This window comes from Nematolebias whitei, chromosome 2 (assembly GCF_014905685.2).
Source record: "Nematolebias whitei isolate Nwh7 chromosome 2, NemWhi1, whole genome shotgun sequence".
Classification (NCBI taxonomy): domain Eukaryota; kingdom Metazoa; phylum Chordata; class Actinopteri; order Cyprinodontiformes; family Rivulidae; genus Nematolebias; species Nematolebias whitei.
The window spans coordinates 46,813,325-46,829,578 of NC_056499.1; the positions used below are offsets into that span (position 1 = coordinate 46,813,325).

The window sequence follows — 16,254 nt, forward strand, 5'->3', positions numbered from 1 at the left end:
TATATATATATATGTATATATTAGGAATGTGCGATATGGCATAAAATTCATATCACGATATGTATTGTGAAGGGTGGCGATAACGATATATATCGCAATATGTTTTGGTATAAAACTTGCAATAGGAATAAAAAAAGCATAGGACGTCCTTTTGCCATCATATATATTAAATTAAGAAAATTCCACTACTAGATCCAGAGAGTTTTAAAATAATAAACAAATCAAGTATTAGGCTTCTTTCTTGTAGTGCAAAAAAGTGCAAAAGATATCTATGTATATATGTATATATATACATAGATATATATCTATATATATATATATATATATATACATATATATGTATATATGTATATATATGTATATATAAATATATATATATGCACATATATGTATATATAAATATATATATATATATATATATATGTATGTATAAATATATATATGCATATATATGTATGTATAAATATATATATATATGTATATATACTAAAATAAACTGCTACTTGTACTACTATTCCTACTTTGCAGTTTTTCACTTATGGCGTGGCTTCAGGGTACGGCTTCTCCATGATAAACAAGGGACTACTGTACTGTGTACTTTTACTAGCTTTCCCTTTTCTGAGCCAAAACAGCTGTTTTGAGTGATTCTTAGAAATCACTCTGTATACATCAGCACCAATTTATTTATGAAAAAAACAAAAGATGTTGCGTATCATTTTAGACGTAGTGCCTTCTCTTGACCGACTTCACTTTCCTCACTCAGACTCTGGCGTCATCAGCGAGGACATTAAAACAGCCTCTGTGTGAATATCAGAACATTTTACGTGGACTTGGTTTAAAGGACCTCCGTTACATTTCAGTTGCTGTGAAATGTCCAGAAGAGGATTTTCATCTAAAGTAAAACTGAACTGCTTTAATGTGCAGTCTTTGTTGGTGTTTGGGTTAGTAAACGTCAAGCTTTGTTTTGTCTTAAACCGGTGTGTGTGTGTGTGTGTGTGTGTGTGTGTGTGTGTGTTTCTTGGCTGCCTCCTCTGTTGGACAGCAGTTTGTCCTAAACATTGACTCGGGCTTGGCCTCTTGGAGGAGATCATTGGAGATCGATGCAGAGGAGTACGCTTCCTGTGACCCAGCTTATCTGATGATAGAGCGCTGACTCTGATGTCTCTCTTTAAGCTTCTCCCAAAGGTCTATGTAGCATGTGTGTGTGTTCGTGTGCTCAGTTGGGTTTCTTATTCTTTATATTTTTTATGTTTTGAACTGTTGGACAACAGACAACTTCTGGAGACCTTATATTTTATTGTCCCTCATTGGGGAGTAAAAATGGGGAATTGGAAATACCCTCGGTCTGTTCGTGCATGTTGTGAGCACAGTAACTTGAAAAATAAGTGAAGTAGCAATATCCATTTTTGTGCGTGACTGCATCTAGGCGTCAGAAAGTTTCCTTCTGAAATTTGTGTTGCTGCTTCAAAATCCAAGATGGCCACCATCATTTACGTATATATAAACCAGCAGGGCCCTATCATTTGAGGAAACGATGCTTTCTATTTTATATATTTCTTAAAAGTAGAGTTTCCTCAAATGACAAGGGTGGCCAAAGATTAACCTTTGGTGGCCACGGCCCCCATTGGCCACCCCCTGGCTCCTCCACTGCTCCTGGTGGTGGATGAAAGTGCTCCCTCAGCTCTCCAGGATCCATCACTCAAACAAACCTACCACTGTTCTTCTCCACAGGGTAACTTCTCACTTGAATATCTTGCACTAAAAACATTTAGGTTTACCGTACATACCGTACTTTTTGCTGTACAACTCACACCTTTTTGCATAAATATGTATACCCTGCGACTTATACGACGAAGCGACTTATTTACTTTTGTTTTTTTCCACTTTATACATATTTGGACTGATGCGACGTGTACGGCTGCAAGTACGGTGCATTTCTTGTTCCAGTTCAGAAAAACACTCATCTCAAAATCTACAAAAACATTCACTATTCAATTCCCTCAGCGACGGGGGACATTGGCGTGCCGCTTGTTTTATTGGTTAAAACCTTAGTAGGTAATTAAGTTATCAGCAGTTTATTTTTTATTTTTTATGAACGTGTGTTAATCGGCTTTCGGTGTTTGTGACTTTTTGTTTTTGTAAGTTTGACAGATCAATTTCAGTTTAAGTGTTTTGACATAATCTAAAAGCAATAACTAAAAATGACCTGCCTCTAAATACAACAAGTAGTTTAATGTTTTTCCATGAGGAAGAATATGACGTCTGAGGAGAGATGACAGAATAACTTTGTTAAATTTAACTTGGAACTCACGTGGTTTCTGACACGGCCATTTTTAAAGCTCCTCTTTAGTCTGTTTAAAACAATATTTTACTATTGTATTATAAAAATAGATTTAAACTTGTTTTTATGTTCATATCTGCTTGTCAGCTTATTTTAGAAATGCAACAAATCACTTTAGGAATTTTTTTCTGCAGTTTTGTTATTTTATTGTTTTTTTTTTTACTATTTTCATGTTTTTCTCAGTGAGAAATAAAAAATAAATCACTAAATCAAAGCTTTAAAGGATGAAATACTAAAGAGTTGTAAAAACTCCCTTGAGGTGGAGTTGCCTGGTGTTTGCAGACGATGGTCTGTGTGTGTGTGTGTGTGGGGGGGGGGGGGGAACAAAATCTTATTTAAAAGGGCAGACTTAAACCTATAGACCGAGGAGCTTTATTTTATTTTATTTTATTTTATTTTTTCCAGACTCACACAGTTAAACTTGATGTCGTTCATTTTTTTCCGTCAGTAGAATTTGAATTCTCATGTTCGCAGTTTTTATTAGTTTTTGTTCAAATTGTCCAATTACAAAAAAAAATAAAAATCTGTGCACTCGGATGTCTTTTTATTTAAATTTGAATAATTTCATCCAAAATATAGGTTTGTGTTTGGACTCCTACGAAGCGTTTAGTAAAATGCGTCTTGTTTGTCCGCAGCTGTGTGCCACAGGTTTTAAACAGCTAAACAAAAAGCTTCCTGTCAGTCAGACTGAGGCTGTGGGTGGAAAACACACACACTTTGTTACTGTGGGCAGTCGTCTGCTTGAGTATGTAAATTATGTTATTTTGGAGGTTTGTCTGTACTGTTTGTCAGTAAACAAATTCAGCTGAATATGAAATGTAGTGGCTTTAATGCAAACTAAAGTCAGTGTCTGAACAGCGCCAACATTAATACCAACAGCTGTGATGTCAGAGCCAACTTCCTTCTTACATTTACTGAATAACTTCCACTTATTTTCAGGTCCTCCACTTTTAATTTGAAAATCGTTGCAAAAATGTCCGCTTTGAAACCGTTTAATTCACCAATCCAAACCAAAACAAGAAAGTTCAGAGGTGTCCCAGAAGGACATCACATTTGTATCTTTATATTCACCTTGTTCAGAACAGAAAAGACGACGTGCCTTCATCAGCAGGAGTACTTCAGATAATCATGTAGTCACATTTAACTCATGATCTTCTTCTGCAGCTTGGGGTAAAACTTAGGAAACACATGTTTGTGGTCATTAAAAGTCCTGCATTAGAAAAGAAACACACAGAGGGCACCTTCAGGGCCTTCAATGCCTTCAGAGAAGCCCTAAGGATTCAGCACACCTGAAATGTCACATTTAAATTTCAGGTCCATCCATCGTTATCTTCACACGCTTTTTCCTTTTCGGGTCACGGGGGTCACTGGTCACCATATCTAGCTATCACTGCGAGAGGCAGGGGACACCCTGGACACATGTCCATCACAGGGACACACAGAGACAAATGAGACAAACAATCATTCAGTCTCTCACTCACACCTAGAGACAATTTAGAGTTACCAATCAGTCTAACATGCATGTTTTTAGTCTGTGGGAGGAAACTGGAGTACCCGGAGAAAACGCACGGAGAGAACATGCAAACTCCACCCAGAAAGGCCCCCAGACCGAGATTTGAACCAGCGACCATGCTGGGAGGCTCTACCAACTGTGCCACTGTGCCTCTAAATTTTTAATTTAATATTTATTTTACATAAAATAATTATTTTCAAAATAATTTTCCTATTTTATGCTAAATCTCTTATTTTCTGTAATCTACTTCTTTGTTGGTCAAGATTCTTTAAAATTCATGAAACTAGTTATCAAGTCATCCATCCATTATCTTTACCTGCTTCTTCCTTTTTGGATCGTGGGGTCACTGGTGCCATGTCCAGCCATCACTGTGCGAGAGGTGGGGGACACCCTGGACTGGTTGCAAGTCCCTCTTGTAAATGAGTCCTCACGACTCATTGAGACTTACATGTATAAATAAAGGTTGAATGAAAAAAAAAAAAAGTCCATCACGGTTATCCAATCAGATTCTTTCATTTTTATTGTCTCCAGGCAGAAGAAGATGGAGCTCTCATTGTTTAGGACTTCACTGTCATTATAGAAGGCTGAGCTCAGAGTCCCTCCAGGATGAGTTTGTTTAATTACTGGCAGGAACATTAACCAATCAGAACGCTGATATAGAGTGGGTGGGGCCAAGACTCAGGACTTCAGGAAGGCCTTACAAAGCACTTTATTATTTCTTTGACTACATGAAGATTTGTGATGTATTAAGTGCATTTTCAAAAAAATATTGTATTTTTAAAAATCAACAGAAATTGTATTGGCTCTTAAAAAAGACGGTTAAATATCATATTTACGATTACATTTATAATTTTCAATATTAAAATTGTGTTTTTGTTTGATTGCATGATAAACATTTACAGAAACAGTAAGTTCTGTGGGCTACTGTCAGATTTTGGTGTAAATCACTGAAGTTACATGTTGTACTTGTGTATGTTCTTCTGGGTGATCTTGGGACAGAAGGGGGAGGACTTTTTAAGGTTTTGTGTCCACATGAGTTTGTCCGTGTTGTTTTTTTCTGTTTAGTGTTGGCATTTATCTTCCGGTTGTTGTTAGTGACTGTTAAGAAATGACCCCATAAGTCACATGTCCTACTTGGTGAATAAAAATAATAGAAGTCTACCATCTTAGTGAGCTCTATATAAATAAATCAAAACAATCGCAAAAACCATCATCCAGTACTTTATGGACTGATCCAACTTGTGATAGGGTTAGATTTTAGAGAGAAGCCTGTAAGATATAAAGTCTCTTAGTTCTGTCTTCTAGGTATGAGTAGCTCAATTAAAAAAAGAAAATTGGTGCAAATAAAACTTTCACTGTTGGGAATTGTATCAATTTAGTTGGTTAGCATGAAACTTCACAAAAATGTGGCCTAAACATATTTTCACAGTTAATTATGTTTTGACAAAAATCAAAATGTGCAATTTGGAAAGCTGAGAAAACAAGTTTTTTGCTAACATCTCTAACATTTCATTTCACCAATTGCTACAATATCACATGCTGCAACTGTTATAGTTCATTCAGTCTGCACATAAATTAAATTTAAATTAAATTTAGACCGGGATTAACCTGTTTAAATAAAGGATGAATGAAAATGATCCTGGTAATTTATTTGAAAACAGAACACACGACGCAAACAAAAGCAGAAAGAACTTGAAATCAAATGAGAGGAAACCAAATCCACAGAAATCCTAAAAAGCTGAATCCGTGTGAGGAAGTAGAGAAATATGGAGTGAATTAAAGGTGGTGACGAGGCCAGAGTGTCTGGTGGAGCGCTCGGTGGACTGGAATGAAGCAGCACTGGGACAAATCACCTCGACAGAGAGAGAACACGGCAGAAGCTGAGGAGATGAGATCTGTAATAGATGTTCTTCTCCATTTAGTTCAGGTCCAGGCTTTTTCTCCAGCTGCCTGACATCTATAGAGATGGACGGTGGCCTGTTGGGGTCAAGCTGCGCCGTCAGCTGTGGCTGTAACCTTTATGACCGTGTTTTTCTCCTCCAATCATTCGTCTTTCATTTGAGCCCTGATCTGTGCTCGGGGTTAGATGTACAGGGATTTACTGAGGGAGGGGGGCCTCGCGTACTAAATGTTTAGACAAACAGCTCTTTCTGAACCGGAGAGTAAAACAAGGATCTCGAGAAGCCATTCTTCTGCAGATTTGCTATACGTTATTGTCGATTTGTTGAAAGTGAAGAAAATGAATTGCTTCGGACTTGAGTCCAAATTTTTGTTACAACTTCAGAGTAGTTCAAATTTAGTTTTTATTTTCCCAAATTTAAAATCATTTTAGTGTCTTTGTAATACTATTATAATGGTTTGTTTTGTAGCAGTAATAGGACGTTTTATTTATAGCAAAGAGCCTTAAACCTTAATTTGTTTTAATACAGGCACATCCTTAAAATGTCTTAAATTCATTAAAAATGTGTAAGTCGGTCTTGAATACGTTAATCAAAGGTCTTAAAATTAGTCTGGGCAAGAGGGATTAAAGTTTTCCATCTCTGCGACAGATTTCTGTCATCTGTAAAAATGAGTGGGGAAAAAAACGTCTTTTAATCCATTCGATTTAATGATAATACAGGGATTAAACTGATGTTGCTTTCAACCAAGAAAGAGAGCCAGAGCCAATCAATCAATCAATTTTACCTAATCCGAGCAAGGGGTGAATTATGCTTGGCTAGTTGTATAAAATTTTTCCGTCAAAGATTTATTTTCGGCTTTAATCCCTGGGACTTTTTAATTTCATATACTGTATGTATTTTTTTCTCACAAGACTTTTCTGTTGATCACAAGTTTTACATTGAGTTGTGTTCAGACTTCTTCCTCACATTCTGCTACTTTCTACTCACTGCTCATATATACACTTGCTAGCTATCTACTCTATGACTAAATCATGTGTTGGACACAAATCAAGTCTTTGTGTATGAAGACAAACTGGAGATTAAGACTCAGCTGAGGCTCATGCCATGAATGTACCTTAATTTCCAGACTATTGAGCGCACCTGAACATAAGCTGCACCCACCATCTTAGCACCAACATAACTGGTTTGTTCCACTTTGGAGTAAGCTGTTTGGGGGAAGAATCAGTTTTGTGTTGTGCATTTCCTTGACTGATGAAGCCTTCTGGATGGAAGGTGAAATGTTTCAGCACAAAAAAACAAACTGTCCAGATGACCTGACTGAAAATTGTTGAACTGCACTTGTTATTTTACAGCTATTGAACCAGAGAGCACTGAATATCACTTTATGCTCATTGAACAGATAAAAACGAAACTTGAACGTTCCTCATTGAGTAACATGCTATGAGGATTCCCCAACCATCACCTGTACTTATAGGGTTTTCTGTATTAAATTTCATTCTAGGTGGCATTAACAAATCTTACAAAGTCTTCAGTTTGACTTGCTGAACCCTGCAGATACCCTGGAATTGGTAAAACAAAATACACTTGTTGAAGTTAAAGCATCTACGCTAGTTTGTGTATAAAAATAAAGAATAGTGTAATAATGCTGATTTTGTCAGGTTTTGTCCATTTGTTGCTGACGTTGTCCTGGTTAGGCCAGTCTTCTTGAGTTAATCTCCTTTTAGTAACTAAAATAATCGCTTGAGACAAAATATATTAAGACACTTCTAAAGGTCTTGATCTGATGTAGTCTATGTTTATTATCCAGTCTGTGAGGAAAACATCCATCCATTATCTTTTACCTGCTACCTGCTTCTTCCATTTTGGGTCACAGGGGTCGCTGGTGCCCATGTCCAGCAATCTGTGTGAGGGGCGGGGGACACCCTGGACATATCTCCAGTCCATCACAGGGACACATAGAGACAAACAACCATTCACTCTCTCACTCACACCTAGAGACAATTTAGAGTTACCAATCAGCCTAACATGCATGTTTTTGGTCTGTGGGAGGAAACCGGAGTACCCGGAGAAAACCCACACATGCACGGAGAGAACATGCAAACTCCACCCAGAAAGGCCCCTGGACCGGGATTTGAACCAAGGACCTGCTCGCTGAGAGGCAGCAGCTCTACCAGTTGTGCCACCGTGCCGCCCGTAGGAAAACACCAAAAACATTAATTTTGTGAAGAATAACGTGCTCATTTTTCCTGTTTTTTTTTTTTTTCCAGCTGTACAGTTCACAAAACTTAAACATTTTCTACTTGTGGAAAAACTACCGGAAAAATATAATTTCCTGTATTTTTTGTGTGTGAACTGCACATTGGAACTAAACTACTCACAATGGTTCGTCTTCCTCTGCAAAAACTACTGAATAAAAATATTTTTTGCTTTGTCCTTTCTATGCCTTAAACACCGGAACATTTTTTATTTTTCCAGTAGTTTTTCCCACAAGACAAATAGTTAATTATTATTCTTGTGGAAATACTATACATTTTCCACATGAAGAATAACCTGCTTGTTTTAGGTAGTTTTTTCCAGAGGTACAGTAATGTATTTTGGAATCCAGTACAGTTTATGTAAGCAAATGTGTTTTAATATTGAGCTTATGAGCTAAAGTACTGTGTCGAGTTAGAAATGAGTCTTTTCACAACAACTGTGTAAATCTAGTAAGGCTCAGATGTCCCAGATTTTTACCAGCCTTGAACGCAGCATTATCTTTGTGAATCTGGAGCAGTAAGAAAGTCTGAAAAGTCACATTCATAGGCAGCTGATCCGTGCACAGCAGCTGATTTGTGCACGTGTATTTGACGATTTGTACACACAGTTTTCCTGCTTGTGCAAATAGAAATGTGTACATTTGAAAAACTGTTTTTGTTAATCTTGTAGTACACATTTGTACAACTTTTTTGTCTTGTACGGTTGTTTCACTACTTTTGAGACTAATTTATCTTCATAGAAAATAATCCAGTTTAAGGAGAGAGTGGTGCAGGATAGAGATTTTTAACGTTTTTGATTAAACCCAACTGGCTGCTCTCGTCTCTTGCAGGTGGTCTCCCATACGAGTTTAAGGTGGTGATCGCTGGAAACCACGAGCTGACGTTTGATAAGGACTTCATGGCAGAGCTGGTCAAGCAGGATTACTACAGATTCCCGTCGGTCTCCAAACTCAAACCTGAGGATTTTGACAATGTCCAGTCGCTCCTCACAAACTGCGTGTACCTGCAGGACTCGGACGTCACCATAAAGGGATTCCGAATATACGGCGCGCCGTGGTAAGAGTACTTTCTGCTTTGCTGTCTTCTCATAATGGCAGAGTCACGTTTTTGTCTCGTGCTGTGGTTCCCTGAGGTAAAGGTGTGTATTCTGCTGTGCCTGGCAGTTTTCCAGCTGCCATCTGTCCTGTACCTGCTGTATGCTCTCTGTACGGGGCCTCTCTTACATGCAGGGTGCTATTCCCAGCTCGCACATTCCTTTATGAGCTCTGAACCTTCACCTGCTCCCCGGGCCGTGTTACACCTGTGTTTTGACACGGGGTTAAGTGATACGCGTGGTACCAGGACTCCTTGTCAGGAGCTTCTCAGGTGTGAAAGGAATGCTGGAAGAAAAAAGGCTTTGGTGGATGTTTGGTGTGAGCGTAATCTATTAAAAAGCACAAAGGCAGAGATGTGATGATGAAAGACAACCACCTGGGAGAGGCGCCATCTTTGTAAACAAGTTATATATAATTTTTCTGCCTGAAATACTACGTAGGCCTGTCACGTTAACACATTTTGCTGGGCGATTAATTGTCTCAGAAATTATTGCGATAAACGATAATATTGTTTGAAATTTAACAGTAATTCATTGTCAAACTGTAGAAGAAATGTTGATTTGTTTGGAGTGTAATACTTTTTTTGACCACCTGAGGGCAGTATAAGACTGTTTGAACCAAAGGATGGATAGTTGAGCAGCATGTCTCTTTAAGAGAAATGTGAGGGAGGGCCCTTGACGTGACATGGGCTGACTTGGTGACATGGCGGACGCTCTGTGATTTGAGCTCTTTAGCATTTTTCACACAGAGCTTTTAATAAAAAAATCAGTAAACAAGCTCTCAGCTTCTTTTTGCAGAGGAAAACAACTTTTTAGTCGAAGGCACGGGTTTCAACCGTGAATTTTGGAGCTTTGACAAGACAGGTTTTTTTTCCAAGGTTGTCCTGTTAGCTTAGCTCGTAGCTTAGCTTCTCAGCTTAGCTGCTTTTAACAATCCAAAAACGCAGTTTTAGATGTTTAAAATGGATTTTAAATAGAAAAGAGAAAGGGAGGAGTCAGTGAAGAGCCTGAGTTGAGCCTTTTGTCATCCAGTGCCTTCAGTAGAAAGAGAGAGACCCGAAGAAACAATAAAGCTGATAAATGAAAATGAGGTCGATAATTTTCATTCATCATCGATTAATTGATTTATTGTTTATCGCAACAGGCCTAATACTACGATGTTGAAAGTACTAATTGCTGCTAACCTTGTCTTTGCAAAATAATCTTGGTGTTAGCACAAATATTTCAAATGGTTTAAAATCAGACCCAAAAGCTCCTAACTGGTGTGTTTTCATAGGAATCTGTTTTCTGTTTGGGCTGATAGAGGTGAAGTTTAATTTTCTACATATAGAGATGTAAAAAAAAAAAATACATGTTTAGCTTTTATTTAAAACACACAGATGCAGTCTGGACTTGTAATTTCAATTGAAAACAGATACATGAGAAAAATATCCAAATCCTGTGAAATTTCAAATACTTTGCAAGATAATTAGAATATTTTACTTGTTTTATTTCATATTATTTTATTTGAAAGAAGTTCAACTTGTAGAAAAGTGAAACTTGAAAAACAGAAGTTAAACAGACGATGCGTTAATCATTTTAAGCCCAAGTGAAATAAATATGGTTGCTGTATTTATTAAAGGCTGATGTTATGCAGGAACACATTATGACACATCCTCAGTCTATTCAGACAACAAGATTCAAAACATTAATAATTTATTCAATTAAACAATTTACTATCTTAACATCTGACTCAGCGTACTAAATATTAACTCCTAAAGCCAGCTGTGTTAAAATGTTCGTTTAGTTTTCATGTTAATACAAAGATTTAAAGTCTTATTAGACGTTTGTTTTGTATTGGTTACTTTGTTCCCATGAGCCGGTGCTGTCCTGGACTTTATGTTCTACCGTCTGTAAATTGAGGTGCGTGTCTCTGAGGGTCCGTTTGGTGCCCACTCCTGGTTCTTTTAGCTCTGGTTCTCTGACGTGCCGTCAGCTCGGGGTATCTGAGCAGCGTGACCTCAGCGCTCTGGGTTTTGTTGAGACAGAGTCGAGGCTGCAGCTGTCTGCGTCCTGCTGTGCCTCTTGGTCTGCTCCCTCTGTACCCTGGAGCTTAAACAGTCGTCCATCGCGCACCTTCATCCTTTAGCTGTTCTAATTAGCAGGTGTGGCTTCAGCGTTCCTCAGACCTCACAGCAGCAGCAGGAGGAGGAGCCTCCTCTTCTGTTCTCTCCCTGCCATCTTTCTGTTTGGAAAAGGAAGGATGTCCCCCTCCCCTCCTCGCTTCTCCCTGGTGGGTGTTTAGTGTGAGGGCTGGTAAGTGTCTGTTGTGACAGCTGGGGGTCTCATGAGAAGCAGAGTGGACAGCTTGGCCGTTCCCCCCCACCCTCCTCAGCTTTCTCACCTCCTTCACACCCATATGCCAGCGTGGCCCGAGCTCTGGCCTGCTTGTCCAGTGTGAGGTCTCACTTAGCCTCTCGGTGACCCCTCACTTCATCAGCTGACTGTGTGGCCGAGCCCCTGCGAGCCCTCAGCGGTCTGCTGCTGCAGGTCAGGGCTTCACAACATCACCGTGAACCGTCGACTCAAACATCCACTCAGCTAATGCTGCCGTCCTCCGCTCTGATGCTGCTTAAAGACGGCGCTGGTCCGGTCATGTAATTACAGCCGTCAGTGGTGGAAAAGGTGTTTATTCCTTGACCCCTGTGATGATTGTTGTGAAACGGGCTCGTTTTGTCAGGACTTTGTGTTGAAGTGTTGTTTGCTTGTGACCTCCAAAGAGGAACATTTTAAAAATGTTATGTTGCTGCCGGTGGACCACATGTGGCAGAACACTGCCTTTACAACACGTCAGTGTTTCTCTTAGTTGTAAAAATAAAATAGCTTGGCTTGTTTCAGTTTGTTTGTTCTGAGAGAGAAGAGAGCCGAGCGTTGCGTGACTGACATACCTGGAAAATTGTCACCTTTTGGCAAAATTTGCCAATTTCAAACAAAATGTCATTTACGTGATTCATCTAGATCGGAAGAGTTTTTTTGTGGTGGGGGGTCAGAGGCGTGGTAGATGGTATAATTTCCCCTTGACTGGACTTTAAGAAACAACAAGGTTTCTGTCCAGGACATTTTTGGTGGAACGTGAGTCGTGTGGCCGTTCACAATCAAGATGGACGACAGGGGAATCTTCCCCATGGACGAAGGAAACTGATACAGTAGTCCCTCGTTTATTGCAGGGGTTCGGTTCAGAACCCGCCCGCAGTCAGTGAAATTCCACAAAGTAGTAACATTATATTTATTTTAATTGTTTTATATATTTTAAGGCTTTATAAACTCTTCCCACACACTTGCAATGTTCCAAACTCCTAACTCTACTTCATTTTAACAACATACGTATATGTACTGCACAGTAGCTTCTGCAAAATTTTGTTTGGGGTCTTACCAGCCTTGGTCTGGTTCTGGTCTGGTTCTGATGGGCTCTCTGCAGCCGTGAGCACCAAGACGCTTTTAGAGTGAGCCAGAACTTCAGAGAGCCAGCACAAAACCACACGATGGTCCCGATCGAGTCCAAATAATCCAGAGAAATCAGGTGGCAAAAGTCCAGGTGAGCTCCGGAGAAGACACCGGACCTCCAAGCAACGCCTCCCTGCTCGAGAGGCTCCCTTGGTCAGCAAGCAGCACTCAGATGGACCCATGAGGCTATAAATGGTTCTGGACGGGTTCTGGTCAGCTCGCTGCAGTCACTGAGTGCTGAAGTCATTATGAATAAGGTCCGAACTTTTTAGTCAGGTTTGGATCGGATCAAAACTCTCCTTCCATTTTGGCAGAAAGCTGGGAGCTGGGAGCACTGTTGAATTCTGGGAAGTGCACTGTTGCCTTGTGGGTAATGTAGTTCTTTTGAACTGGCAATACTGTAGGCTTATTGAAAGAAAACTACAAAATGGCAGTGCCTGTCTGAATTTTATTTTTTTTGTCATTAACTTTTTCCCAACCACGTGAGTACAGTGATATTACTGTACAGTCCACAATTGTGTGTCGTGTGCAATTTTTTTTTTTACAATATTGTGGACTATATGTCAGCGATAGAGCGAGTCTGCGAAAGTCAAACTGCAAAGTAGCGGGGGGCTAATGTACGTTGAAACTAGTCACTTCTAATGTTGGATAGGGCATTAACAGAGTACTCGAGTAATATACACATCGATTGCTAGGACATCTATCAAGGTTAAAAATGTAACATCGAGTATCCGTAGTGACGTCATATTATGTGACCACCGTATGACCGTAGGGGGCGGTGTTGCACTGTTGCAGGTCACAAAGTATGGTGTAACACCGGGTCCAATCCACCGAACCAGAAACAGCTTCCTCTGACCTTGTTTCACAAACAAAAAGCAAAAAATATTAATCTCTAAACCTATAAAAAAATCTATAAACATACTACTCTCTAAAACTAAACTTAATGCGCACCACAGCTGGAGGTGGTGCGGGGTGGTCGATCCCCCCCCCCCACTGTTTTAAGTTTTGTTTTTGACGTGCTGCACGTTTCTTCACGTTTGCAGTTTAATAATAAAAACTAATAGTTTAGTTTTTCCTGTGACTTATTTGCAGTATGATAAATGGTAGGAGCATAATATACGCTCCCAATGTTTTGTTGGTCCTTTTTTTTTTGTTTGTTTGTAAATAATTACCTTTTTTTGCGGTTTTATTTGAATCTTGAGATCTATGACGTCATCAAATACTCGAGTTCTACTCGGGTTTTATTATGTTAATGTCGAGTTTAAAAATTATATACTCGTTCAACCCCTAATGTTGGACACTGTTAGTTTTGAGGTAAGTCTCATTATCTGCCAACGATATAATATCCTGTGTAAGTTAAACTTGAGTTGGCAAAAAAAAAAAAAATCCAACTTTATCAACGTTATGTGTCGTGATCCATTACCTTGTCAGACATAACGTTATCTGTAATGGAAAGCCTGTTGGCCTGTAATGTTATCAGTGAAGTGTGCGTTAACATTAGCCTACAGCGTCACTTGGTTCAATGCAAATCATTTTGAGAAGGCTATCTCTAATTAATCCGTATTGCTGTCCAATAATAATTAGGGGTACACCAATAAATCGGCCGGCTGATTTATCAGTTTCCTTAATTTTGGGTGATTGGCGACCGTCCGATACTTGAGAAAACAATTTGACCGATTTTTTTGTAGTTTTAACAGCAATTTTCTGAACTTCATTTATATTTCAGAGCACTTCCTCATGGCCAGTTAAAACAAGTTTGTATTTCTAGGATATTGTTCAAGGGCATGTTTTTCAATAAAATAATATTGGACAATTGAAGGTGCATTGTGACCTTATAACTCCTGACAGTGTTGCTTATTAAACAAAATCGGAATCGGCAGCTCAGACTTTTTAGAAATCGGTGATCGGACAGAAAACTGCAATCGGTTCACCCCTAACAAAAATGTGTCATTGTCATAAGATGAGAGAAATGAAAACTAACACGTAACGTCAATGAAACACGACACGCCAGAGTCTTGTTTAAGAGATCCAGACATCTGCCTGGTGGATCATTAGGGCAGTAAATGGAGCAGAAGTGGTGGAGCAAGAGAGTGTGGAGCGAAAGAGACCAAGCAGAGGGCAGAGGGCCCTTGAAAGGCTCGCCCAGGTCAGAATAATCAAGAAATGAGTTTTTGCTATAAGCAAAATGCTCTGCTGTATTTGGCTTGCTGCTGTCGTTGCTTGTTTGTTTTTTATTTTTTTTAACTAGTCACCTTTTCTATGTAAGTCCTCATTAAATTAGGATGTGTTAGTAAATTGTTTTACCTGAAGCATGTTGTCTTTTACCCTAATTTTCTTCTTGGAGTGCACCAGAATGTTAATGTACGTGTTAAATCTTCTGGGGAGGGGAGGATTATCCACTTACTGACCCTGTGGCTACTGGTCTTTGGCAACAATCTACGCTTCCCAACCGTTGGAGTGGGGTGGGGGGGTTGGATGTCGGTAGGTGAGGCGTTCGGTTGTGTTGACAGGGCAGGACGTCCTCCGTGGATGATGGGAGGACAAACCCTGAAATAAGCACGCAGCAGATTCACAGCCAGCGTCTTTGTGGTGTTTCCTGATCCCTTTTTGTTTCCACAACTTTCCTTAGATTTACTATATTTATTCATCATTCCATCATTTTTCATTCAACCTTTATTTAGACAGGTTAATCCCAAAATTATGGAATGATGAATAAATAAAATATAAGTTAAATTAAAATTAATTGTCAATAATGAATATTTAAAGAGAGTAAAGAGATGAACCATTTTCCAATTTACTTTCAGCACATACCCAGTGTGAAAGACTTGGAACTGTTGAACAATAGATGCATTTTAAAAATGATATTGTATGAATAAGAGTACATTCTCCCCGACTCGTGTCAAACCTTTCAGTCTGGAGCCTGTGAATAAAATGCACTCTTCAGGAATGAAGTTTGATTTAAACAAGGCCAATCCGTTAATTCTGACATAGTTCATTGTTACAAATATGTGTTGCTGAAATAATTATGACAACGTTTTGTCTCTGTTAATACTCAAATTAAGAAAAAATGATTTTATGAAAGGAGAAGGTTCCTGTGTGTTGAGTTGGCATACCTTCACCTGTGAGTTTTATTGTTGAGAAAATTAATTAATTCATGATTAAAACTTTTTAAGGATGGTGAAATAAGTAGGATCCTTTTATAAATATCAAGTTTCCAGAGGAGAGTTTTGAAATGCAACTCTTTGACTCTGTGATTTGAATTGTTTTCACTTGGAGTTAAATTAGCAGCTTTCTTTAGAAAATATCATAATTCAGTGACATTATGTAAAATGTGTGTACTTCATATGAAACTACTCCTGAGCCTTAAAAGATGCAAATCGGTTCGAGCTTTTGTACTTGTGCTTTTTAATATGTGGTTTCTGTATTTAAAACCATTCAGATTTGTTTTTTGTTCCATTTGACCCTTTTGTCTAAACGGCGCACTGACCTGGTTTACTCCTGTTTGGAAAGCGAGAGAGCTGATGGAGTGAAAGCAGTGTAGCATGAAAGGCACACAACTTACACTGTTTAATGACAGATGCTTAACAGGCCGAATGCCTGACCCTCCTCCCCTGCTGCACACACACACACACACACACACACACACACACACACACACACACACACAC

At 39.0% G+C, this 16,254-nt stretch overlaps 1 protein-coding gene across 1 annotated transcript in view; it reads left to right on the forward strand.

Annotated features, from left to right (window-relative positions):
• LOC119424515 (metallophosphoesterase MPPED2) overlaps positions 1-16,254 on the forward strand; it is a 139,748-nt gene that overhangs the window by 66,571 nt on the left and 56,923 nt on the right. Inside the window, exon 4 of the mRNA XM_037692002.1 lies at positions 8,841-9,066. Within this exon, the coding sequence (XP_037547930.1) occupies positions 8,841-9,066 (226 nt within the window). The remainder of the gene's footprint in view (positions 1-8,840; positions 9,067-16,254) is intronic.